Here is a 25,184-nt window from a genome sequence, read left to right as displayed (position 1 = left end):
TGTTTATTTCTATGATTGACACCTTTTATTATAAAACAAATGTTACACTATTGGCTGTTTAAGAGATCTATTTTTCTTTTGACATCAAATTTAATTACTTAAAGGAACAGGCCACCGTTTTTACAGACTGAGATATGTTCTTACCTGAGCTTAGACGAGTTCATGTGTACCTGTCTGGTCTTCACGCGTGTCCTCAGTCACGTAAACACAGCACAGACGGCGTTAGCATTTAGCCTCTCCTCCTCTATAGCTCCAAACGAGGTGAAGATAGAAGCTACGAAACTCTTCCACGTTTTCCCTATTTAAATATGGTTACGTGAAGTGTATAGTTGCACAAAATTAAACAATGTGGATTTTCTAAGTGGATAAAAAGGGGAACTATATTGTAAGGCGTAAAAATACCAGGAGTACTTCAATATCCACGCCGTAATATCTTCACTTTACTGCGCGGACACCGAAGTGCTCCTGGTATTGTTACGCCTCACAATATAGTTCCCCTTTTTATCCACTTAGAAAATCCTAAACATTGTTTGATTTTTTGTAATTATACATTATAGTTTAACACTTCATGTAACCATATTTAAATAGGGAAAACGTGGAAGAGCTTCTATCTTAGCCTCATTTGCGTCTACGTGACTGAGGACACACGTGAAGTCCAGACAGGTACAAATGAACTCGTCTAAGCTCAGGTAAGAACACATCTCAGTATGGAAAAACGTTGGCCCATTCCTTTAAGATATCGGCTGCTATATCGGCTATCGGCCAACCCCCTTCATATCGGCCATCGGCCAATCTCCTTCATATCGGCTATCGGCCAATCTCCTTCATATCGGCTATCGGCCAATCTCCTTCATATCGGCTATCGGACCCCAATAATCCATATCGGTCGGGCCCTAATGTCATGTACGCCATATTTTGCTGGGCTTTATGGGGTTCAAAGCTCACATTTCATATAGGTAAGCCTGATCTTGCCTTGGGCGCCAATTGTCAAAACTTGAAAATGGAGAGAGAAAGTGAGAAAAAAAAGTAAATCATTTGGTTGCTCTAATGATCTCTGCACACGTTATTATTATACAGAAGTGAAAATCTAATGGGGCTCATCAATCGGAAAAAGTTTTACATGGGGGGCTCGCAATGCCTCAATGATTATACTTGTATAATTAAAAACAAGACAGATTCTCTGATTCACTGATGATGAATTCAAAACTCACTGAATTCCTTCCTTTCGTTCTGCAGACGGAGCTAGAACAAATGTGGTCACCAGTGCCATCTAGTGTCGAACAAGAATACTGCTGCCTTCTTATTGTTTGTGATAATATGAAACCAGCTTTTTAATTTTTGACATTTGAAGATGAAAGCCATGCCCTTTAACTCAAAGCAAATGTTTCACATAATGACCACGCACGTTTCCATGAACTCATCATCAAAGCTTTGCTGTTACACCAAACGAATATCAACCAGATATTTAGAATCAGGTCACAATAAGGGCTGCACACTCTTATCCAGTGCTGTTGATTTCTGGAGATCCTTAGATCCTTATGTCCTTATATTTGAAAAGTTTAGTGGTGCTAGGCTAGTGCAAGGCTAGTGCATGTCTATGGTAACTAGTAGCCTGCATTAAAAACCTCTTCAAAATCATGGGCTCGTCCTCCAAACGTTGCCATATCTGATTTGTAGAAAGCTCCTTTGTGAATTCCACGTGCAGTAACTCCGACCGCAGGTAAACAAACTACTGTAGATCCGGTAACCGAGCAGATCACTCCGCCGCTGCGTAGCTACAACCAGGAAGCTGATGCTGCTTAAATATAAGTTATTTTAAATACAAAATGGTTATATTTCAAACATTACTCAGTCGACACAGACATTTATATGGTTAGTCTGGTGTTGTAAGTGATTTGCCTCAGGTGCTCTGTGCTTGGGTCAGACTGTTTTTAATGCAGGCTACTAGTTACCATAGACAGTACACACTAGCCTAGCATTAGCCTAGCACCACTAAACTCTTCAAATATAAGGACAGCATCAATTAAAAAAAAAAATTATATATATATATATATATCCAGAAATCAACAACACTCTGGATAACTAGGAAATGAGGGCCTGTGTCAAAAATCCTCAAACATCCCTTTAAGACAATAAAACAGAACAGTAAACAAGACAATGTAAAGAAATAAGATGATGTAAACAAAAATAGGAAGCATATTTTTTAATCAAATTGTGTTGAAACTTTTTAAAATCAAAACTAAAACGGGAATAATGGTCTCTTTCTGTGCTTTTGTATGTGAATTAAATTTCTCAAATAGGACAATGGGGTCAAATTTTTATTTATTTTGAATAATTATAGAAATATCTCGGGTCGAGGTATTTTAGGGCCAATTGTCTTAAGTTGTCTTTGGGGAGAGAAATCAAGTAAAACAATGAATAAATCAGCGAATAAAAATAAAAAGACACAAATAAAACAAGAATAAATTAGGGATGCACCGACCCAATACTTGAAAAAATACGATATTGTGTATCGGCTACAAATATCCGATACTAAACCGATACTAGTTTTGGCTCTCAACGCCTAAAAAATACTAAATCTAAGTGAATATGGGCATGCTGCATATCAATTTAAAGCTAAGAACCAGGAGAATTCAATCACTGAGTTAGTTTTAACCTCCTCAAATGTAATTTTGATCACCGCGCAAAATGCCGCGCTAGCAAAAGCATGCTAATGCTAACGAAAACTAATGAAGGCTGGGTCAGAAACTATGGTAGAAATACCTAAAGAAGCTAAATACAATAAAATAACCACTGCTGAAGCCCAGTGTTTATGTTTTAGTTTAAGAAATAACTGATACTTCAGATATTTCAGTAATGATCAGATCTCTTCATGTCAGCTGTTTATATTAATGTAACCTAAAGCCTGTAAGGCCTTACGATAAGAGATGGTACTTTATTGATCTCAAGGATATTTAGTGCAGAAAATTCCAGTGATCCTTGTTAAATGTTAGTTTATCAATAGATGTAATAGATAATTGATCCGAGACATCATGACAATAAAATATGACTTTATTGATTTTAAAATGGAGAAAAGAGTCATTCTTCTAAATCTTTCACACAGAGAAAGACACTTTTAAGAAAGTCTCTTGGTATTGGTAAATATTGGATATCGGCAGATACTCAAAACCCAGTATCGGTAGCAGAAAAGCTGGATCGGTGCATCTCTAGAATAAATTAATAGATGTAGGTAGAAAATAATTGTAGGGCTGTTTCTGTTTTAGTCACACAAGAGCAGTTAAATATTTGTTTTTGTTTGTTTGTATTTGCAGTGATATTTTAATCATTATTCTCATATATGGTGCTTTATTGGTTGATTGATTGATATATTATTTTGGCATTTTCAGTCCTCCGTATCGAGCGGCACACAGACGCCGCCGCATCCCGCCACTCGCCTCCGAACACAAACCCGCGTTCCCCGCCCTGTTGCAGACGCCGGGCCTGTGATGCAGCGCTGGTACGCACCTGTGGCGAGTATGAAGGACTCGGGGGTCCTCTCGGGGAGGGGGGGAGGGGAGTCATCGCTGTCCCAACAGTCTGGGTCAGAGTTGAGAGGTCAAACAAGAGCTTATGTTACTGAGGATGGCCCAAAAAGAAACAAAGGATGAACAAAATCCAAACACAAATGAATCACGCTACGGAAAGATGTACTTGTGGATTTAAGGCTGCAGATACTGATTACGTTACATTAGCTTCAATGTCGGGTGGAATTATTTAGTAAAATGTAGCAAAATCATCGGATACCACACATTTTCCCCTCTTCATATGAACATCGGCTCATTTCTTATGTTTTTGGCTCAATACGTTAAGTGGTGACGTCACAGCTCTACTTCCGGGTCCCGAGATCTGTGAGAAACTACAAAAAAACTCTTTAATACCACAATCAATATTTCTGAAACTCAACAGAGAGTTACAGAACATACTTATTTATCAGGCCCATGAGCTAAAAAAGCTGAATCTACTGCAATAAAAGTAATATTTACCAATATCAGTACATCCGGGTTAGCGGAGATAAATGCTAACGGCGCAGCAGCTACGCTAACCCCGGAAGTACCGACTTTAGTAAATAATACTTTTTTTAGCAGTAGGTGCAGAATTTTTGACAAATGACTTTGAGAAATACATAGGTTCAGTAACTCTCTGTTGAGTTTCAGAAATATTGATATTGAGTTGTTTTTTTCTCGCATATTTGCCAGTCTGCTAGGACCCGGAAGCGAAAGTCGTGATGTCACACTTAACAAACGTATAAACCACCACAATGGATTTGAAATAAAACTAAAAATATATAGTTAAACTGCAGACTTTCAGCTTTAAAGGGGCTAGATGCAAGTTAGTCATTTTATACTCACTACTGCCACCTCAGGTCATACATGTAACTGCACCTTCTATATTAAGCTCGTGCATGACGGCACTTCAGACCCGAAGTAACACCTTTTTGAGTGACAGTGCAGGATTTTAGCCCCTTAACGCCTGAACTAATTTCCCATTATATAAAAAAATTTATTATCAGTGTTTTTGCTTTCAAGCTGATGCTAAATTAAGTGGAGATTGTAAATTTTTATGTCGCACATAGTATAGATATAGTTTTAGGTATGTTGCCAATCGGCAACAACAGGCATAAGTGCAATTTTGGGTATGTTGTAATTCGGCAACAACAGGCAAAAGTTGTAAATGTATGAAAATGACAAAATGTATTTATTCACAATTATTACAAATGTAAATGCACTGTAAGATACACTGAACACTTGTGTATTCAGGTTAGGATATTAGAACAGTAAACAGAGCTACCGCTTTTCACTAAATTCTTGCAAAGTGTTGATTTTGAGCAGCTGATGCCGTCCTGCAGCAGCAGCACTGGTAACAGGAAGGGCATCAGGATGTTCAGTAACATCTTCATTACTGCTGTTCCTGTCATCAGTGCCTTCCCTGCTGCTGCTGCTTTCATCACCTGATGTAGGGAGGTGAAAAAAAAGCACTTTATAAAGGTGCAGACAATTTATCTACAAAATATCTACAATTTTTAGGACTAATTATCAGATTTTGCTCCCTTTCCTGAGGTTTTATAATACATTGTACATCAGATACCTCTATGTACCATTACTTATTTGCAAATTATATTATAATTGCACATTATTTTCGGACGTGGAACTCTTGTTTGTGGTCCAGTAGGTCCACCTTATGGTCGCTTTGCAAACAACACCAACGGTTTCATTTTGTTCTGTGTAAAAAAAGGGCTAACTTTTTTTTTTATATCTTTGTATGTTATTGTTACAATGATTATAGAATTTCACTAAAATGGCATGTTCTAAAAAACGTTTTAGCACTGTAATACATCTAAATACTACTAAAATGCGGTCACTGTGGCCACCAGATGGAGCTACTGCAGTTTTCCTTTATGGCCTGATGTTGCCGATTGGCAACGTACCTAAATCTTCAAATAACAAAAAAAAAATCCATCACACGAAGTTCATTCCAATCAATAATCTAAAGATGGAAACAAGGAGCTGCTGCATAATTTTATTTTAGCACAACTCAATTTACATTTGAAGATTTCATCAAAGTTGCTGCCTCGATTTGCAGAAATGCTATTTCCGCTAAACAGCTGCCATGACCCGGTTGTGCTTCCTTCTCTGACCGGTCCTACGAGAAACGAGTGCTCGCAAAACGTTCCTAGGTACGGCATGGATGTGCGCAAACAGGTATCAAGGGAAAACGTGCGTTATTTTAGCCACAGTCTGGCAAGAAGAGGTATGTTGCCGATTTACGCCAATAGGCGTTAAGGGGTTAGAGGCAGTTGTGGTGAACAGGTCTGCAACATGTAGGGGGGGAGGAAAATACATAATTTTAACATTTTTAAACTCCACATAGTCCCTTTAATGTGAGGCTATTTACATCCAAATCAGATGAAGGGAATGTCTTCAGTTCCTGCTTGTTCTTGAGACTTTTTCTCTTCAGTTTGGTCTTCAGCAAGTGAAAGGCAGCTCATTTGGATTCATGTTGGGTGACTGACTTGGCCACTGAATAATATTTCACCTCTTTGCCGTGGCTTTGGCAGTAGCTTCGGGTCATTGTCCATCTGCATGTGAAGCATTTGGCTGAATATGAGCTCATAATATTGCCCCAAACACTTCCGAATTCATCCTGCTGCTTTTGTTAACAGTCACATCATCAATAAATCAAGAAAACCAGTTCCATTGGCCCAAACAAGCCCTGACGCTGCACCGCCATGTTTCACCGAGGAGGTGGGATGTTTTGATCATGAGGAGATCCTTTATTTCTTCATACTTTTCTGTTCAAATCACTCTGGGTCAGGTTTATCTTTGTCTCATCTGTCCTAGGATGTAGTTTCAGAACTGTAAAGGCTTTTATAGATGTTTTTTTTGGTCAAACTGTAATCAGCCTCCTGTTTCTAAGGCTCACAAGTGGTTTCCACCTTGTGGTTAATCGTCTGTCTTCTCTCTGGTGACGTCTTCTCTACATTGTTGACTTAGACACACATACACAGCCTCCTGGAGAGTGTTTTTGACCTGACCTGTTGTTGTGAAGGGGTTTTCTTCAAAAAGAAAGAATTCTTCAGTCATCCACCACATTTGTCATCTGTGGTCTTCCAGGTCTTTGGTGTTGTTGAGCTCACCGGTGTGTTCTTTCTTTTTTAATAACATTCCAAACTGTTGATTTAGCCACGCCTAATGTTTCTGCAATCTCTCTAATGGGTTTGTTTTGATTTTTCAGCCTAATAATGGCTAGCGTCATTGATAGTGATAACTCTTTGGATCTCATATTGAAAATAATATCAACAATTAGGGCTGTGCAATTAATCGAAATTTGATTACAATTTCGATTATTACACTACGATTACAAAATGTGCATAATCGATAAAAAACGTTTTTGTTTTTTTCACATATTTTATTTTTTAAATTATTATTTTGGCAAAGCAGACTTATTTCATGGCGCTGAGATTATTTTCACTTCGCATTTCACATGCCATGGCTTATGCTTTTGCCATAAAAACAAACAGCGCTGTGTGATGATGTCATCAGGCCGCGCTGCTCAGTTTACTTGTGCAGGTGTGAGGGCTGGCCAGCAGGGGGCAGGTGTGAAACAGAGACCTCTCCTTAATCGAGACAAACTTGAAATCATTTGTACTTTTATGACTGTTCAGAAAACAGAAAATATTCAGCATAGTTTTTTTTCTTAATAAATATATAAAATGAAGATAGTCTTTTCTTAAAGGCAACAAATAATCATTTGAATAATCGTGATTTCAATTATGACTAAAATAATCGTGATTATTATTTTTTCAATAATCGAGCTGCCCCGGCAACAATATACCCAAAATGCAAATATCACAGTTGAAATGAACTCTGGACGTCTCACCTGTTCCTTATAAATGGGATAATGAGGGAAGAGCAAACACCAGGCCATGGAACATCTAAGCAGCCACTTATGATCCCTTGAAAAGTGGGAGGCTCACATAAAAACACCTATAATTCCAACACCGTAAACACCCTCAAACGAAAGCTGAAACCCTGCAGTTTATGTACATCTTGGTGTTTCATTTGAAATCGATTGTGGTGGTTTCTAGAGCCAAAAACATGAGAACTGAGTCGATGTCCCAATACTTATGGACCTGACTGTAGTTGGCTGAATGTCTGCCTGATTGAATTACACCCCGGCGTGCCTGAACGGACACTGCTACTTTGTAATCTCAACAGCCGTGCGTTTGGATCCCTCTTAACACAATCCAGGCGCGTGTTTTTCCTTGTATCCGGATGTTATCAAGTTTTAAATTCGGTTTTATTTGACAATCTCCATTCCAGGCCCAAAGCAATATTTTCCATCTGCTTTGCTTTGGAGGATCCCCAGGAGTCCTCGTGCTCGTAGGTTTCTGCGGCGCAGTGTTATGAGAGAACAGCACGGGGCAGGAAGATTAGCTTATTTGCAAAAATGAATCAATATGCAGAAAATAACAGGAGCGATAGTTTGAGTTTCAGCTCGGCAGCGTCATTACAGTCTGACATAAGCGGCATAAAAACCTACCGTGTGATTAATGAGAATGTCTCTGTTGCATGATTATATTTGTCATTATCCATCTGTCATTCGATGTTAAAACCTCTGAACGCCCGCCTGAACCGAGCTCATTTTCTCCAGTTTGGTTTCACACAAATAAAAGGAAAAAGACCCATTTACATGAGTTTTGTAGGTCTTAGCTTTCAAATGAGGCGTTACTCTGGCCTATAGGCTGTAAGCTGAACTGGAGATAATGCACTCGGTTAAGATGGGGGTTAAAGGAACAGGCACCGTTTTTCCACACTGAGATATGTTCTTGCCTGAGCTTAGACGAGTTGATGCGTACCTGTCTGGACTTTACGTGTGTGCACAGTCACGCAAAAAGACCAAAGATGTTGTTAGCAGTTAGCCTCTCCTCCTCTCCTCTATGGGGCCAAACGGGGGTGAAGTTAGAAGCGACCGAGCTCTTCCGAGTTTTTCCTATTTAAATACGGTTACATGAGTAGTTACAGGATCCAAGTCTAGTTACACAAAATTACAAAGGGTACTACACATATTGTAAGGCGTAATAACACGGCTAGATAACAAGATCATTCTGCGCGGACATCGAAGGGCTCCTAAGGTGTTATGCTTGGATCGTGTAACTACTAGGGAAAACGTCTAACAACATCTTTGGTCTTTTTGCGTGAATGTGCACACACGTAAAAGACAGATACGCATCAACTCGTCTAAGCTCAGGCAAGAACATATCTCAGTATGGAAAAACGGTGGCCTGTTCCTTTAAGAGGTTAATGCTACCTTCAAACACTTTCGAAATTCTTAATACTAAGACTCTGAACCTTTTTTATATATTCATATTTGAGTGAAATCCCTTTTGCCCCGTGCTGTGTGTATTGAATATGCGTATATGTTCCGTCCTAAATGGTACTGATACTGTACCATTAGGACGATGCTAACATAAAGCATCATGTTAGCATTCTCCATTATTTATTATTCAAAAACTACTTTAACAAATTCTGAATTCTGAATATAGTTTTCTACTAAATAAAGATACAAAGACATGGGGAGGAGCAAAGTGGTTCAACAGCCCATAAATACATAAATAACGGAGAATGTTAACATGATGGAACATGTTAGCATCGTCCTAATGGTAACGGCTAGCTAGAATGAGCTACAAATGCCGTTTTTTTTTCTTCTGAACAATCTGCTGTGAGAAAATATCTATATGGACCCAATTTAGACTTGACTTTATTTATGTGATAAATAAGTTCATATTCTACCAGAAAATGGCTAAAAAGAGTGAAAAATTGTGTTTCTGTAAAGATTCTATTTCACCCCTCGGCAAAGCCGCTTCCGGGTCCGCATAGACCGGCAGTCTATAAAAGTTTCTATAAAAGCCAATGGTGGATTCAGCAGATCTAAATAAATCAATATCCACAGCCTTAAACTACAAAGAAAATGTACAAAAAGTGCATCCCAAGTAGCGACCAGCATTTGTCTCAGAGCGTCTCACAGCCTTCGATTGATGCCAAGCACTAAAAAAGGAAACCACTCAGCGCTCCACACCGCCACAGCAAAAGATCAGCAACAGCCAAGCAGACCGACAATTCATTAGAACGTCATTAACGACCAAACAGGGGCGACCGCGACCGGCGAGTGACCAGCCGAGCCGGTCCAGCTCCGGGGCAATCCAAGCGAGAATCCCGATTTCAGAATCCCGAGATTTTGAAATCATTTGAGAAGAATTAAACTTCCCAGTCCAGCCCAAATCAACCATGAGCCAGCGTTAGAAAGCACTGCTCCCTCTGACCCCAGGGGCTCAAAGCGTCAAAGTCAGTACGGCTGGAGGAACATGCGAGCACCCTCACCACTCGACATGCACACAGACGACAGACAGACACAAGGCTATCCGGCAGAGCATAATATACACAACATCTATGTGCTTTCTAAAAATGTTTTGGTAAAATCATGTGATTATATTGATAAGATTATACAGGTGCTCATCAAATAATTGGAATATCATGAAAAAGTTCATTTATTCCTGCTATTTAACTTAAAATGTGAAAAATATATGATATAGACTCATGACATGCAAAGGGACATATGTCAAGCCTTTGTTTGTTATAATTTTGATGATTATGGTTTACAGTCCCACCTCCTGGAACCGCCACCTTAACGTGGTGGAGGGGTTTGAGCTCCTGAATGATCCTGGGAGCTCTGATGTCGGGGCTTTGTGCCCCTGGTAGAGTCTCCCAGGTCATAAAGGTCCTAGGTGAGGTCAGACAAAGAGTGGTTCAGAAGATCCTTATGAGACCCCAACAGGCCTGTTTAAAGCCACACCGCGTAGAATTTTATCCAAAAAATTAAACTGAAGTACCAGCTTTCATTTTATGACAGATATTTTCAGCATTGAAAAATACCTCAAACAAACATGTGATTTTGCTGTGAGCGGCTCAGCTCTCCTAAGACATGACATAACATTACCGGGAGTGGGTACGTCTCCAGCTCGTCTCCATGGAGATGTGACTAAAGTCAGTAGAATTTGAGATTTAAACAGGTTAGGTTCCCATGCAAATCCATTCTTTGATTTCTCACTGCAGTAATAGTATTTTCTGTGTCGAGCCGGTCAGTGGGAGCATGTTTTGCACTGATGGCAACAGTATAGTCCAAATATAGTCCACGACCTGACCTGAGCTTTTTAATTTGGGGTTTTTACAAGCTGAGCCTTAATAATCAAAATGATAACAAATAATGGCTATACATATGTCACTTTGCATGTAATGAGTCTATATCATATAGTTTCACAGTTTAAGTTGAATAACTGACGTGAACGCACTTTTTCATGATATTCTAATTATATGACGAGCACCTGCATTCATTCTGAAATAAATGTAATGGATTAAACCAGTGGTTCCCAACCTTTTTGGTCCTACATACGCATTAATTCATAATCCGAGTACGCCCTAACAGGTGTGACTTATATATCAAAATATGTAATTTCACATGTTTGCTATTTTCACACTGACAGCCGCTAGAGGGCGCTCTAGGCTTGTACACCAGTATCTGCTACTCCTGTACTACTGAAGATTTAAAAACGGCAACTGCAATGAAGAAAACAAAATCAAGCTAATCGTGATCTAAAAGCTAGATGGAACGAGTTCGCAAATGAGAGCTTGAACAACGTGCTGCCGGGAGAGGCTTGTCAACAGTGCAGTTACGCCTTCGTGCCCAGGTAGTAGCCACGGCTGGTGCGACTTATACTCCGGAGCAACTTATAGTCTGGAAAATACAGTATTCAGTTTTTAGTAGAGTGTGTCATGTTCAAAATTACGCTAAATGACTCTCAAACTCAAAGCTTATACTGAAAAACATTAAAACGAACTCTTCTTTGAAACTAATACTGAAATACTCTTTTTCACTTTCTTATTTTTTTTAAAAGAGTTCATTCCAAGTATCCCCTGCCAAATGGGGCTGGGCACCGTTAGGTTAAATGAGACCGGTATGGTACAAAAAAGTTTAGATACTACTAATATATAAAAATAAAAAGAGAAAGCAGGTATTTGATGCCTGTTGGGTCCAGGGACGGCATTAAAGGAGTTAATTAAAGGAGTTGTTTCAGCTTAAATTCCCAGTTTTTTCTCATTTTTTGCTTCTTCTTCTATTACTAATACTTTCCCTATTTTCCCCCCCAATTCCTCCCACTTTTTTCAGAATTTTTCCTCCCATTTCCCCCCAAATTATTCCCCATTTTTCACACATTTCTTGGCTTTTTAGATGAACACAATATCATACATGTGCAGATTTTCGTCACATTACTGCCCTGTTTCCTGATTCTCGACGACAAATATTTAAGTATATCAGTATCGAAAACCAAGTATCGTTAAAGTACTGGTATCGAAAATGTATGTAACGGCTGTACACAGCTGTACTGCCAAGTGCTCAAGTCCCCGTACCCCTGGTTGGGAATCACTGGATTAAACAATTGCTGCTGCTGTCGTGCACTTAAAAAGATACGTTCTGATAGTTTGGTAAACAAATGAGTAAATTTTGAATTGAATTTGGCTGAGTGTTTGTGGGAACAGTGTAACAGACAGTTTGTCATCGGCCTGTGGTCTGTCTGACTCTCCTGCTCCTCACAAACCGCCGCATTGTCTCTGCCGGGGAATAACCCATAAAGCTGAACGGGCACATTGTGACCCACGTACTTGCGGGACTCTGGGTCGGCGACGGCGTGTCCTGCCCCGCGATGGACATGGGCGTGGCCTTCCTCACGGGCAGCTGCTGGTCGCCGGTCACCATGGCGGCGGTCGCTGTGGAGACGTTGGTGGCGTGATGATGGTGCTGGCACGAGGAGGAGGAGGAGACGCCGACCATCTCCGCGTCCGCCTCTTCGTCCGAGTTGTCCGAGTGCAGCGGGTTGGTGAAGCTCAGCGCGGTCCGGACGGGCGTGGAGGAGGACGAGGAGGTGGAGGAGGAGAGGTGCGAGGAGCAGGAGGAGCTCTGCGGGACGCGGTCGGACGACGAGGACGACGACTTGGACAGGTTTTTCTCCGGGCTGGAGCACGGCTGACTCCACGCCGCGTGCCCGGTTTTCACGTCCAGGCTGTCCCCTTTATCGCCGCTCTTCACCGGGAGGTGGTTCGGTCTCGCCAAGATGGCTTCTTCTCTGCTGTCGCCGCACGACCCCGCCCCCGCCTCCGTCCCCGAATCCTCAGAAAGCGACGAGCTCGACGTCAAAATGGCGGGTCCGGCTCGGGTTTTGAAGGCGTGGCTTCGTTGGAGCATGCTCGCGCTGTTGGCGGAGGAGGCGGGGCTGATCCCCAAAGAGTTAGACGTGTCAAAGCTCCGCGGCCCTTCCTGCAGCGGCACCTTCTTGATCTCGATGCTGAGCTTTCTCTCGATGCGCAGCGGGCCGGAGCCCTCCGTGAGCGGCGAGAGCGGCGAGGACGGCGTGGGAGTCTGGCTCGCACCCGAGTCAGACTTGGTCGACGCCGAAGAGCAGGATTTGTTGTTGTAGTTGTCGTTTAAGTCGAGAGTCTGCGTTTGCTGCGGTTGCCGGTTTTGGTCCTTTAGGTCCGATGGAGTGCTTTCTGTGGGGCAGGTTTCTGATTGGTTCTGCAGCTGGTCCACTTCCTTGTTCTGCAAAGAAAAGAGAGAGAACAGAGGAAAAGATATTAGCATACAATCAGGATAAATAAAAAACAGGGACCGTTACACTTCCAGGTAGAATAATACTACAAAGTTCTGCTCATGGCTACAACTAGAGTCCATCCATCCATTTTCTTCCGCTTTATCCGGGGCCGGGTCACGGGGCAGCAGTCTCAGCAGTCTCAGCAGAGATGCCCAGACTTCTCGATCCACGCACACCTCCTCCAGCTGTTCAGGCCAGCTCGGAGACATAGTCCCACCAGCGTGTCCTGGGCCTTCAATGAGGCTTTGTAGGATATGCCTGGAACACCTCCCGCGGGAGGCGACCTACAATTAGAGTATCTGCCGATATCCGATATTTACCGATACCAAGAGACTTTCTTAAAAGTGTCTTTCTCTGAGTGAAAACTTTAATTGACTCTTCTCTATTGTAAGATCAATAAAGTCATATTTTATTGTCATGTTACAGATCAAATATCAATTATAGGTATTAATAAACTCTTGGATAAACATTTAACAAGGATGACTTTTCTACACTAATTATCCTTGGGCTTTAGGTCACATTAATATAAATAACTCACATTAATTGATCTGACCAATACATATTGTTAGATCAGTTATTTCTTAAACTAAATTACAAACACTTGGCTTCAGCAGTGGTTATTTTATTGTATCACCAGGAGAGTATTTTTGAGTGACAGCGCAGGATTTTAGAGGCAGTTGTGGTGAACAGGTCTGGGCTAGAGGTAAGATTTTCGGCTCGGGCTTGGGCCGGGTCGGGCCGAGATGTCATGCATGACAGTCGGGTTTGGGTCGGGTCGGGCTTCAAGATTAATTTTTAATTATTACTGTCATTATAATCTCAAATAAAAATCTAAGCTATAGGCTAAGATACAAAATATACAAAATACAAAATATATACAAAATATGATTATACTTATTCCTATGATTATACTTATACTTATTCCTGCGCGCTGGGAGGGGAGGGAGGAGGTGCGGAGCGGGGGCGCACGTGCAACTTGTTGTCACGTTGCAAAAGCACCTTTGATACGGCGCTACACAGAGAACATGCTATGCACTCATTCTCTCAGGACAGCGTTTCATCTACACTGGGACAATCAGCAGTTTGGCTCCTGTTTGTGCGTAAAAAGTAGCTTTTGCAAATGCAGCGCGAGGCTTATGAACGAGGAGGTGGAGGAGGAGAGAGAGAGAGACGGAAAGAGAAGAGACGCCGCACATTTCTCCGCCTGCCCAGGTATGTGCACAACTCTGCTGCGTGGAGGCTCTGACCGGGCGGGCATTAAATAAATAATAATTTATGTCGGGTTTGTTTCAGGCTCGGGCCGTCAATTCAAGTTAATTGCACGGGTTTGGGTCGGGCTTGATTTTTTGGGCCCGATCTTAGCTCTAGTCTGGGCTCATTCTACACATTAGGACATGGCTGGAACATGTAGGGGGAGGAAAATACTTAAAGGAATAGGCCACTGTTTTTACATACTGAGATATGTTCTTACCTCACTTTAGCCGAGTTAATATATCCCCGTCTGGTCTTTGTCCGTGCGCTCTGTCACGCAAACGGAGCACATACGCAGCCTCTCCCACATGTCATATAGCTCCAAAAAAGCTCACGATAGAAGCTACCAAGCTCTTCCACGTTTTGCTCCTCGTATCATTACGCCTCACAATATAGTCCCCCTTTTTATCTGCTTATAAAATCGACATGCTACATTTCTGTGTAAATATACTTCGCATGAAAACACTTCACATAACTTTATTTAAATAGGGAACACGTGGAAGAGCTTGGTAGCTTCTATCGTGAGCTTTTTTGGCGCTATGTGACATATGGGAGAGGCTGCGTATGTGCTCCGTTTGCCTGGCAGAGCGCACGGACAAAGACCAGACGGGGATATATTAACTCGGCTTAAGTGAGGTAAGAACATATCTTGGCCTATTCCTTTAATTTTAGGCCCCTTTAGTCGCTTTAACTTCTTGTACTCGTTCTCACAAGACACAAAGCTAAACTTTCCCGAAAAAAAACCCCTGCTGCTGTTTAATGACAGTAAAGGACGATAAGATAAGATAATCCTTTATTGATCTCACAGTGGAGAAATTCACTTGTTAAATCAGCTCTCAAGAAACACGAAACAAGATAATTTATTAAATAGTAAATAAAGGTAACTCATGTACAGTGAATGCAAATAAGAAAAAAATAAAGTTGGAGCAGACCATAAAAAACGGCTCCAGCAGAGGGGGGGGGGGGGGGGGGGGGTTGTGAGGGGCAAGAGGCGCGCCCAGGCAGACACGACGAGTGCGGTCAGACTGATCAATACACTCCTCAAGAGCAGCGCTCGACGGTCACTGACCAAAAGTCAGAAAAACATTCCTGGCAGAAGGAAATAATCGAGAAGCACTGCCCGAGACCTAACCCTAAGGAAGGACAGTGAAGTTCTACAAACTATCCCGAACTTTACTTCAGCCCTGGTATAAGGAAAGTGAAGTATCTTTGCAGGCGTGAGCACAAATCTGACCAATCAGGGAGTCGATATGCCAATTTGGCCTTTCCCATCCTTGGAATAAAAAATGGCTGCCTGGGCACTTCAGAATAATTCCATAAAACCCATCAAAAGGCAATCCTGATCCACACTGTTGTCATGGCACCTTTTTTTCTGTTGGTAATATGTATTCTTGCGTGGTCCATTAACCTCTGACCCCCCCATCTTAACTGAGTGCACTTTCTCCACTTTACCCAGAAACCATGTATTGCACTTAATGACTACATACATGTTAATAAGGGACATTAACACATTACGACCTCCTATGTCGCCTTTGCTCACCTGAGTGGCCGTGTTGTTCTGCGCGGTGGCCAGCACGTGCAGCACAGGTTTGGGGTGGTAGCGGTCGTTGTCCTGCCGTACGTTGGTGACGGTGGGGAAGGCGGAGGGGGGAGAGGGGGTGAGGATCGGGGGCACCGGGTGAGGCTCCGGGGGCTGGAGAATCTCCTCCTTCACGTCTCCCTCCGTCTGTGCACTGGAGGAACAAAGAAAGCAGCTCGTCAGCGGGGTCGATTCAGAAGACCAACACGAACAACTGCTTTTTTTCACCAGAAGATGGCACCAAAGCGGAGCGGGTTCATGGCTAGACTGGCACACATTTGGTTTATTATACATTACATTACATTACAACTGAACCTCATTGTCTAACTATTGTAACACGGTTTGCAGCTGTTATTATATCAATCAAAAAAGCACATTTAAATTAAACAAGGCTCATTTATAGCATTGTATAATCCTGCATACTTTTTCTTCGCCAAACTACCTCACAAGAAAACCTTTGTCCTATCACTTTAGGTCAGGGGTAGGCAAGTTATCTTGGCCGAAGCCGCTGATTATTAGCCCAAAGTAAAGCACAACACTGGAAAAATGACCATCTTATGACCATTTTAAATGTGATAAATGAACTAATCCAAGATACAAATGCTATAGCGCCAGTGGAACAAGAATAAAACCCACTTGAAATCAGATTTTTTTTTTTTTTTTAGATAAGTTTTTCACGTGAAATGACACAAAATTATCTGAATTAATAGAATAACTACTACTAGAGGTTTTTATCTCATCTAAGAGCAGACCTAATCTACTTTAATCCCTTAATTCAAGCAGATTTATGTCATTTCTTCCTTAAAACGATTATTCTTTTTCCAGTGTTGTACATAATATATGACCTAACTGGGTGTATTTACAGTATTTCTAACTTTATTTCTCCCGTTTAACTCTATAATGTTCAAAGTACGCTCTTATTTGTGTAATAATGAAATAATGAAAAATCATCTTGAGGGCCAGAGGTTCTGTGCTGAAGGGCCAGATTTGGCCCTTGGGCCTGACGTTGCCAACCCCTGGTTTAGGTAATAATAATTTCTTAGTTTGATGCATTAATGCCGTGAATTGCCACTTCACATCAGAGAAAAGGGAATTTTATGTAGAAACGTTGAAAAACACAAATTCCTATGCTCTGAAACGGTGATCCTCGACCTTTTTCCTTCTCGGTAACGGTTCAAAACCCGGAGGCCCTTTTACTGTGTGGATATGAATGTGTGAAATACAGAAGCAGCAATCGTTTCTAATAAGCGCCTTTTCAACATCCACAGCCCCGTTTATCAGGGGTTCTCCAACATTTTGTGAAGGTCAATTTGAGGGTTGCAAATGTGTGGAAAATTCAAGCTAAATTGTCGGACATTTTCCAGACACTTTCAATGGGAACTTTAGCTAAGAGCATGCAGAAAAAAACAAGACAGTGAGGACCATATCGTCAGGTCAAAACATCCTAAACCTCCATTCTGCTTAATTCTCTTTCTAATGAATGGTGGGAAAAACAACAAAGTTTATATGATCTATGTGATATATGACTGTGGTTGGTTTCATCTGTCTCTGACTCAGATCATGACAGACTCTGACAATACTGTAGGAGTGGGCGGGGCCTGTGTCTCACACAGAGCTGCATTAACCTCTTACCCCTCGCCTTAACCAACCACATTTTCTCCAATTCGGCTTTACCCAAATCTAAAAGCTTCTCGACTGGAGCTTGACGCCTCATTTGAAAGCTATGACCTTTAAACTTTTTTGTCGTGTTGTCCCCACATTGTAAGTTTTTTTGTTACATTTTTAACACTTTGTGTTAGCGTGTGTGTTAGCGTGTGTGTTAGCGTGTGTGTTCTCCATTTATGAAGCTGTGTTGCAGATGTAAACTCCTTATAACTGCATTGTGAAGTAATGTCACTTATTGCTGTGATATATATTTATTCTACTGCTAATAATGCATTGTGTCTTCCGGGTTTGAAAAATACCCCCAGAAAATACTTATATTTCTCACAAATAAAGGTACTCCATAGTGGTACTGGTACAATATATCATGTAGATGCCTATAGTTTACTTTGGGACGGCTAAAATAGCATGACACAGATCCTTTAATTCTCTGTTAATTTCCATTCATGGAAAATTTCCCATGTTTAAAATTCCTGGAATTTTGTAACCCTAATTTGGATAACGGCGTAATTATAGTGAAGATAATGAACGGTACAGCTGCAGCAAAAGAATCACATTGTTCAGGTGGCCGTATTGGACCTTAGTCTGTGAAATCCTGTGACCTTGTTAGTCTGTAATGGGTTTCTACTGTTTTATCTCTATCCAAACTTTCAGACCCCACACACACACACAAACAGACAGACACACACACACACACACACGCACACACACACACACACACACGGAGACAGAAAAGTTTCTCCTCCGCTCTCCAAAACAGAGCGGCCCAGAGGGAGTGTGGCGGCCAGAATGTGGACTATGCCGATAAAAATAGCCTTGACATCACTCGAATGCTTTCCGGCTTTCAGCGGAGCCTCGAGTGGATTCCTTTAAGAAAAGCTGGATTACAAGCAAAAAGGACGTACTGTAGTTTAAAGGAGGCGCCAAAAATGATTAGGTCCAACATACGCACGATTCCTGCTGTTAAGACACCTCGGTCTTGGTGTCCCACTGCCCGTGAATAGGAAAACGAATTACATTTAGAGAAATCAATTTCAAACTTGTGCCGTCGATTACTCGTATGAATATGAGTAAAAAATTAATTGCACGTTTTCTGTCATTTTATGTTTTCATATTAAACATCGCAACCCCACCTATAGACATCTCATTAACCTCTTAACCCCCACCTGAACCGAACACGTTTTCTCAATTTTGGCTTTACCCAAATCTAAAAGCTTTGTTTAAAAAGTGTCAAAAAAGTGTGACAAAAAAGCAACAAACAAAAGATGAAAAAGCAACAAAAACACAACAAAAAAACTACGAAAACACAACAGAAATGAGTTAAGAAAGAGACAAAAAGGTAAAAAAAAAAAAAAAAGATACGATTCGTTTTGTAGATCTTAGCTTCCAAAAGAGGCGTTACACTGGCTAATAGTCTGTAAGCTCCAGTCATTCCTCACTCCTCCCCGTTTGACAAAATAACTACATTCAAGGGGGAAATCATGGCGGATTTACAGACTCCTCCTCCCCAGCATGTTCCTTCGGTCAATACAAGAACCAGGCAGTTTAAATGCACACGCCATCCATCCATCCATCCATCCATCCATCCATCCATCCTATTCCGCTTTATCCGGGGCCGGGTCGCGGGGGCAGCAGTCTCAGCAGAGATGCCGACTTCCCGATCCACGCACACCTCCTCCAGCTGTTCTGACCCCGAGACGACACCAGGCCAGCTCGGAGACATAGTCCCACCAGCGTGTCCTGGGTCTTCCACAAGGCCTTGTCCCAATAGGACATGCCTGGAACACCTCTCGCAGGAGGCGACCAGGAGGCTCCGAAACAGATGCCCTAGCCACTGAGCTCCTCTAGGATAACTGAGCTCCTCACCCGATCTCGAAGGGTGCGCCCAGCCACCCTGCGAAGGAAACTCATTTCGGCCGCTTGTATCGCGATCTTGTTCTTTTGGTCATTACCCAGATCTCATGACCATAGGTGAGGGTGGGAACGACTGCTTTGCCCCCGACTCCGCTTATTATGGTACATAATAATGGTACATTTTGCCATAATGAGCAAAAGCGATCGATAACATGCAGTGTTTCAAAACGCTTCAACAGTGTTGTCCTTGAAAACTGACTTGAAACTGAGACATTTAGGCATTTGCCTCATAATGTTAGTTTCTGTCTAGAGAGGGTGAGGAGTTAATCAGAAATGAGAGTGCTTCATAAAACACGCAAACTCTTTTCACCTACGGAGAGCTTAGAGCAGTGGAAGGCAAGTTTGTGTCATGGAGGGCCGATTTTCTTCATTGCCAAAACACCAAGGGCCAAAACACACAATTGTAGCCTAAAGTAAAGCACCTTTTTCTACAAATAAACGTTTCGCACATAATATATGACCTAATGGAGTGTATTGCTGGGAAATGTGAAAATATTGTATTTTCCACATTGTAGAGTCCTTTTCACATATTCGGTCTCTGGTTTATGAATAAATGTTTCCAAAATTCTCTTGGGAGCCAAAGGTTTTATGCTGGAGGGCCGAATTTGTCCCCCGGGCCTGACGCTGCCTACCCCTGGCTTAGAGTCTCACCTTTCAAAGATCCATAGCATGTGTCCATAGCTACAACATGGGATACGCTGTGGTGCTACAAATATCATGAAAAATGGTCTGGAGTGTTGGCCAGCCCTAATCTCAGCTAATCACCGCTAATTACCGGCCTATTGATCTGTCCTGGGTTTAGTTTCTCCTCTTGTACGACTGAGAGCCTTCACTGAGAGCCTATACCGCTCTTTAAGCAGCAAAAATCTACAAATAAAGACGGAGACGGAGGAGGACGCAGCGGACTGGGTGGTTTGTGCTTCCCCTGAACCCCTAACTAAGCTTTATTATCGTAGCTGCTGCTTCTGAAGCTCGAATTTGCATGTTTTTAGTTCTGGGAAAGCATCTTCTTGTGTAAACAGAACGCTCAGTCACTGCTCGGCCCAAAAATAAGTAGCGCTGGAGAATGTTTGCTTTCCCATAAAACAGGCTGAGGGCACGATCACTGCACTGACGGGGGGAGTTCTGAATGGCTTGGCTGCAGTTGGTCAGGTCCAGGTTCAGCAACACTATGTGCCCGAAGAAAAAGATCAGACGACGACCTCAACGACCAGTTTGCATCCAGCGAATTCCAAGAAGACAATGCCAGGATTCATCGGCCTAAAATTGTGAAAGATTTGCACACGAGGATTGGCCGCTTAAAGAGACTAGATGCAAGTTGGTCATTTTATACTCACTACTGCCACCTCAGGTCTTACTCATAACAGCAGTCTCTATATTAAGCTTGTGCATGACGGCACTTCAGACCCGCAGGTGCAGGATTTTAGAGGCAGTTGTGGTGAACAGGTCTAAGCTCATTCTACACATTAGGACATGGCTGGAACATGTAGGGGGAGGAAAATACATAATTTTAAAACATTTTTAAACTCCGTATAGTCCCTTTAACCCCCGCCTTAACCGAGCACATTTTCTCCAGCCTCACCCAAATCTGGAAGTTTCTCTTACAGCCTCATTTGAAAGCTACGAAATTGATCTAAACTGATGTTTTTCTTTGTTTTGTTGCCGTCTTGACGTTGCATTTTTGTCACATTTTTGTCACTTTTTAGTTACATTTTTGTCACTTTCTGATGCCGTTTTTGCTGTGTTTTCATCACTTTTGTATTGGTCTTTTAGATTTTTGACTTGGTTAAAGCCAAACTGGAGAAAATGCGGTTGGGTGGAGGTTAAGAGGTTATTGAGAATCTTTGGTAAGTGCTGGAAAAGGCTTTGCACAGTGGTCACACTCTCCCATCATCAATACAAGAACTTGGTGAAAACGTTTTGACACTGCAGAAGCTTGTTGAAACAATGCCACAGTGAACGTGCGCTGTAATCAAAAAGGCGTGACAAAAAAAAACAACCTTTGATCCATTTAAAAGCATGACCTGCTAAAATGATGAGTAAAGGAAGTTACTTTAAGACTCAAGTCAAACAACAAACTCTTGCTCAAACTGCCCCACATTAGAACATAACACAATAATCTACTTGAAAAAAAAAAATTGGTTATATGTGACAGCGCCCTCTTCTGGAGGAGTTTCCCCGACATTCAGAGTACCTCTGGGGGACAGCCACGTGACTAAAATAAGTCCGGTTTGGAGTCACAGAGCGTCTGTCTAAACGATTTAAAATCTTCTTTATGAGAGAACCTGAGCTCAGTTCTGATCGGTGGCATCGATCACTCAAACACCAGAGACAGAAGAAAAAAGACCTCTGTGTCTTCAGGCTAATGCAGTGGTAAAAAAACTTTTTTTTGGTCAAGCAGTACAATATTCTGCTTGCAATTTGAATTACACTGAAGTATGAGGGTCAGTGCTTAATTTGTAAATAAGTAGTTTCAGGAAAACATTTGGTCTGATGTGATGGATTCGGGGAACAGGCCAAAACATTTACCGGATCCTTTACCTTAAAGGGACTATATAGAGTTTAAACATGTTAAAACTAAGTATTTTCCTCCCCTAATGTCTAGTATGAGCTCAGAACAATTGCCTCTAAAATCCTGCACTGTCACTCAAAAAGTTGTTACTTCGGGTCTGAAGTACCATCATGTAGAAGCTGCAGTTACGCATAAGACCTGGCAGTAGTGAGTATAAAATGACAAACTTGATAGTCTAGTCCCTTTAAAAAATTGAAAATTGGGGGAATGCAAATTATGATGAGGGGGCTACAAAATTACTTATATCTCAGTTTATTTAAATGTTTCACTATTACATTCTAGAAATGCTAATAATTTTGGAAAAAAATAATTTTCTTTATTAAAGTATTATTTCCTATTTAAATCAGTGGCACCCATAGACTGTAAAATAAAGAACTTAGTGAGGCCCGGTTTGTTCCTGTCACCGTGAGAAATGCCCCTTTGGGTCATTATTGACCACAGGCTTGTCATTCTTACTTTGTCTTCACATCATCCTAATTTCATTGTTTTTCATCCAATTTCGACTTTTGTTTTTTCCCAATTATAAATAATGGAAATGGCTCCAAAAACCCAGTCAAATTGCTAGCATAAACGAGCTTCAGCTAGCCTGCACTGAATACTATTTGCATGCTACCGGAACAAAAGCTCAAATTTCAATTAATGATTATAATAATCTGCAGTTTGGCCATTTTTAATATGCTTAAAACACACATTCCTCATAATTCTGTTGTTAAAAACTATCAAACCAAGTCATAAACAGTGATTTTAGGCAAAGTCCTACAACCCACTGCTTTAAATCTTTCAGTGTCTTCTTTACTACATTCAGTTTCAATGGACCTGTTTGTCTTTGAGCTTTTATTGTGGTTAGAAAGGCGAAACATCATAGCCCGCGTTAGCCCTTGAGGTAAAAGCTGTGGTTCATCGACGTAAAGTTTTCTTCTCTATAGTTTAAAAAGACGACGTGTATGATCTGTTTGCAGGAGAGGACTGGCTGTAACATCAGAGGAAGTGGCAGAGAGGAGGAAGAAGAAGAAGAGTGAAAGTGGAGCAACACCCCTGCTGTGGGTGAACATATATGAGAGGGAATATGCTATGGGCCTTCAAAGATTAAAGAGAGTGAAGAAAGTGGGCAAGTCCATATAGACATGTGAGGCTGTCAAAAAGGAGAGATAAACTTAATAAATGTACATAACTCGCGCTAAAAATAGAAGTCTTGACCTAAATGTGATCACGCATAAGCATTACTGTACTTAAGATGAGAGGGAATCACAAATCAAACAAAGGCAGTGAAAGTGGGCACCCTTGTTGTGTGCCTGTACTACGCTGTACAGAGCTCTGTGTAAAAAAACGTTTACTCCGCCTTCAGAACTTATTCCCATTTGTTATTTTAGGGCTTCTGTTTGAAAACAAAAACGGCAGGGTTCCATTTGAATTCATGACAAGATCCACAGTTTTGTTTTAACTCTGGCCTGTTTGGTTACAGGAGCCAATGACCTCTTCTGTGGGATTTCAAAGGATGATGAGGTCCTACTTTACACACGTCCCTATACTTTACATTGTGAATTAAAACATTTAGTACAAAATGTGCTGGCTAGGGTCAGGGTTAGGCTACTCTGTGGTGTTATGAGTTTCACAATGAATGCCAATAGAGCTCAACCGTCCCGCCAACTTCCTTTGTCGGGGTCCGGAAGTCAAAATCCCATTCATATTTCACGTTGAGTTTTTGAAAATTTAAAATATTACAAGTTTGAAAGTGACGCCGGCAAATTAGCCATGTGCCAACTACCGATCATCGCATGGAAACAAAACAAGAAACACTACATGTAGTGTTTTATTTCTGCGCTGCAGGGCCAAATAAATGTTTTTATAAATTGAAATCTGGTATTATACGAAGATATCAATTCAAAATGGAAAAGACAACAGAAAATCCTCCTTACGTTGGTTCATAGGCGAAGAAATTCACAGTGTATGCATCAGAACGTCATGACAGTGTGAATACCTGACAGAACATGACACTGAACACAGTTTTGTACAGATGGACTTTTAAAGCCATGTGGTCATAAACATTTGATCAGCTGCAAAAACATTTCTGTTTATTTGTTGTTTAAAAAAAAAAAGCTTTATTGAAATGTGTTTTTGTCTCACTCCCATTTCATCTTCTTACATATTGAAGTTCTACTTGGAACCTTGTTAAGATCCAACAATGCAAAATGTGATTTTTTTTCCATTTTTATAGTGGTCTTAAACTTCTGATCGGGAAGCATTGAAAGGGATTTTTACTTCCGGATCCCTTCAAAGGACCAGAATAATCATAATGATATTCTAAGCTTAAGGCAGTTCTTATTGAAATCCACAGTTGACCCATCATAACGTGCCACTGTCAGGAGCTCCAAGTAAAGAGCCAGGATGTTGGTCGGGAATCGCCAACATTCTTTGTCTGAAGAACCAGACACATAGAAATATCAGACTCCTCACCAAAAATCCCTGCAGTGGATTTGGAGACGGTGCAAAAAAGTTTATAGAGCATGAATGTGTGTTGAAATCATTACGTTTGATTGGCCTGAAAGACGAAGAACTTTCAAAACAACTATTTGATAAAGCCAGGGGCGAGCTACGTTCAAAGCTGCAGTGTTGCACATTATTGCCAAGTCTTGCAAAGAGATCTAGTTATTCCCAAGGCCGGCGCAGTTGTTTTCAGTCTCCTCTCAAACATTTATGTTTTCAACCAAGTCTGGAACTTGATCAAATAATAAGCTTAACTGAGAAACTGCAACTTGACATTGTGCGGGCCACTTCACACCCACAGCTCGCTCTGCAGCCTCTTCTTTCATCTCTGTGGGGAAGCCCATTGTGCACATAACCTGCTTTCAATCTGCAGCTGGTGCTCAATGATTTTGGACCCTGTGCTTTTATGCGGATACTGTGATTAAATGAAATATAAATGAAAACGCTGCCTGTCCGGATGTTCTCACTCGCTCCTCGCTGCA

General features: G+C 41.4%; 1 protein-coding gene across 2 annotated transcripts in view; it reads right to left on the bottom strand.

Annotated features, from left to right (window-relative positions):
* ptpn12 (protein tyrosine phosphatase non-receptor type 12) overlaps positions 1-25,184 on the bottom strand; it is a 109,264-nt gene that overhangs the window by 8,176 nt on the left and 75,904 nt on the right. For both annotated transcript variants that reach the window (XM_079582591.1, XM_079582590.1), the window contains exons 13-14: positions 16,032-16,224; positions 12,255-13,188 (exon numbers count right to left, since the gene is read on the bottom strand). In XM_079582591.1, coding sequence (XP_079438717.1) covers positions 12,255-13,188; positions 16,032-16,224 — 1,127 coding nt within the window. The remainder of the gene's footprint in view (positions 1-12,254; positions 13,189-16,031; positions 16,225-25,184) is intronic.

The sequence above is a fragment of the Gobius niger genome (assembly GCF_951799975.1).
Source record: "Gobius niger genome assembly, chromosome: 2".
In the NCBI taxonomy this organism is placed as follows: Eukaryota; Metazoa; Chordata; class Actinopteri; order Gobiiformes; family Gobiidae; genus Gobius; species Gobius niger.
The sequence above is the reverse complement of the archived record's forward strand: the minus strand, read 5'-3'. Positions and strand labels throughout refer to the sequence as shown.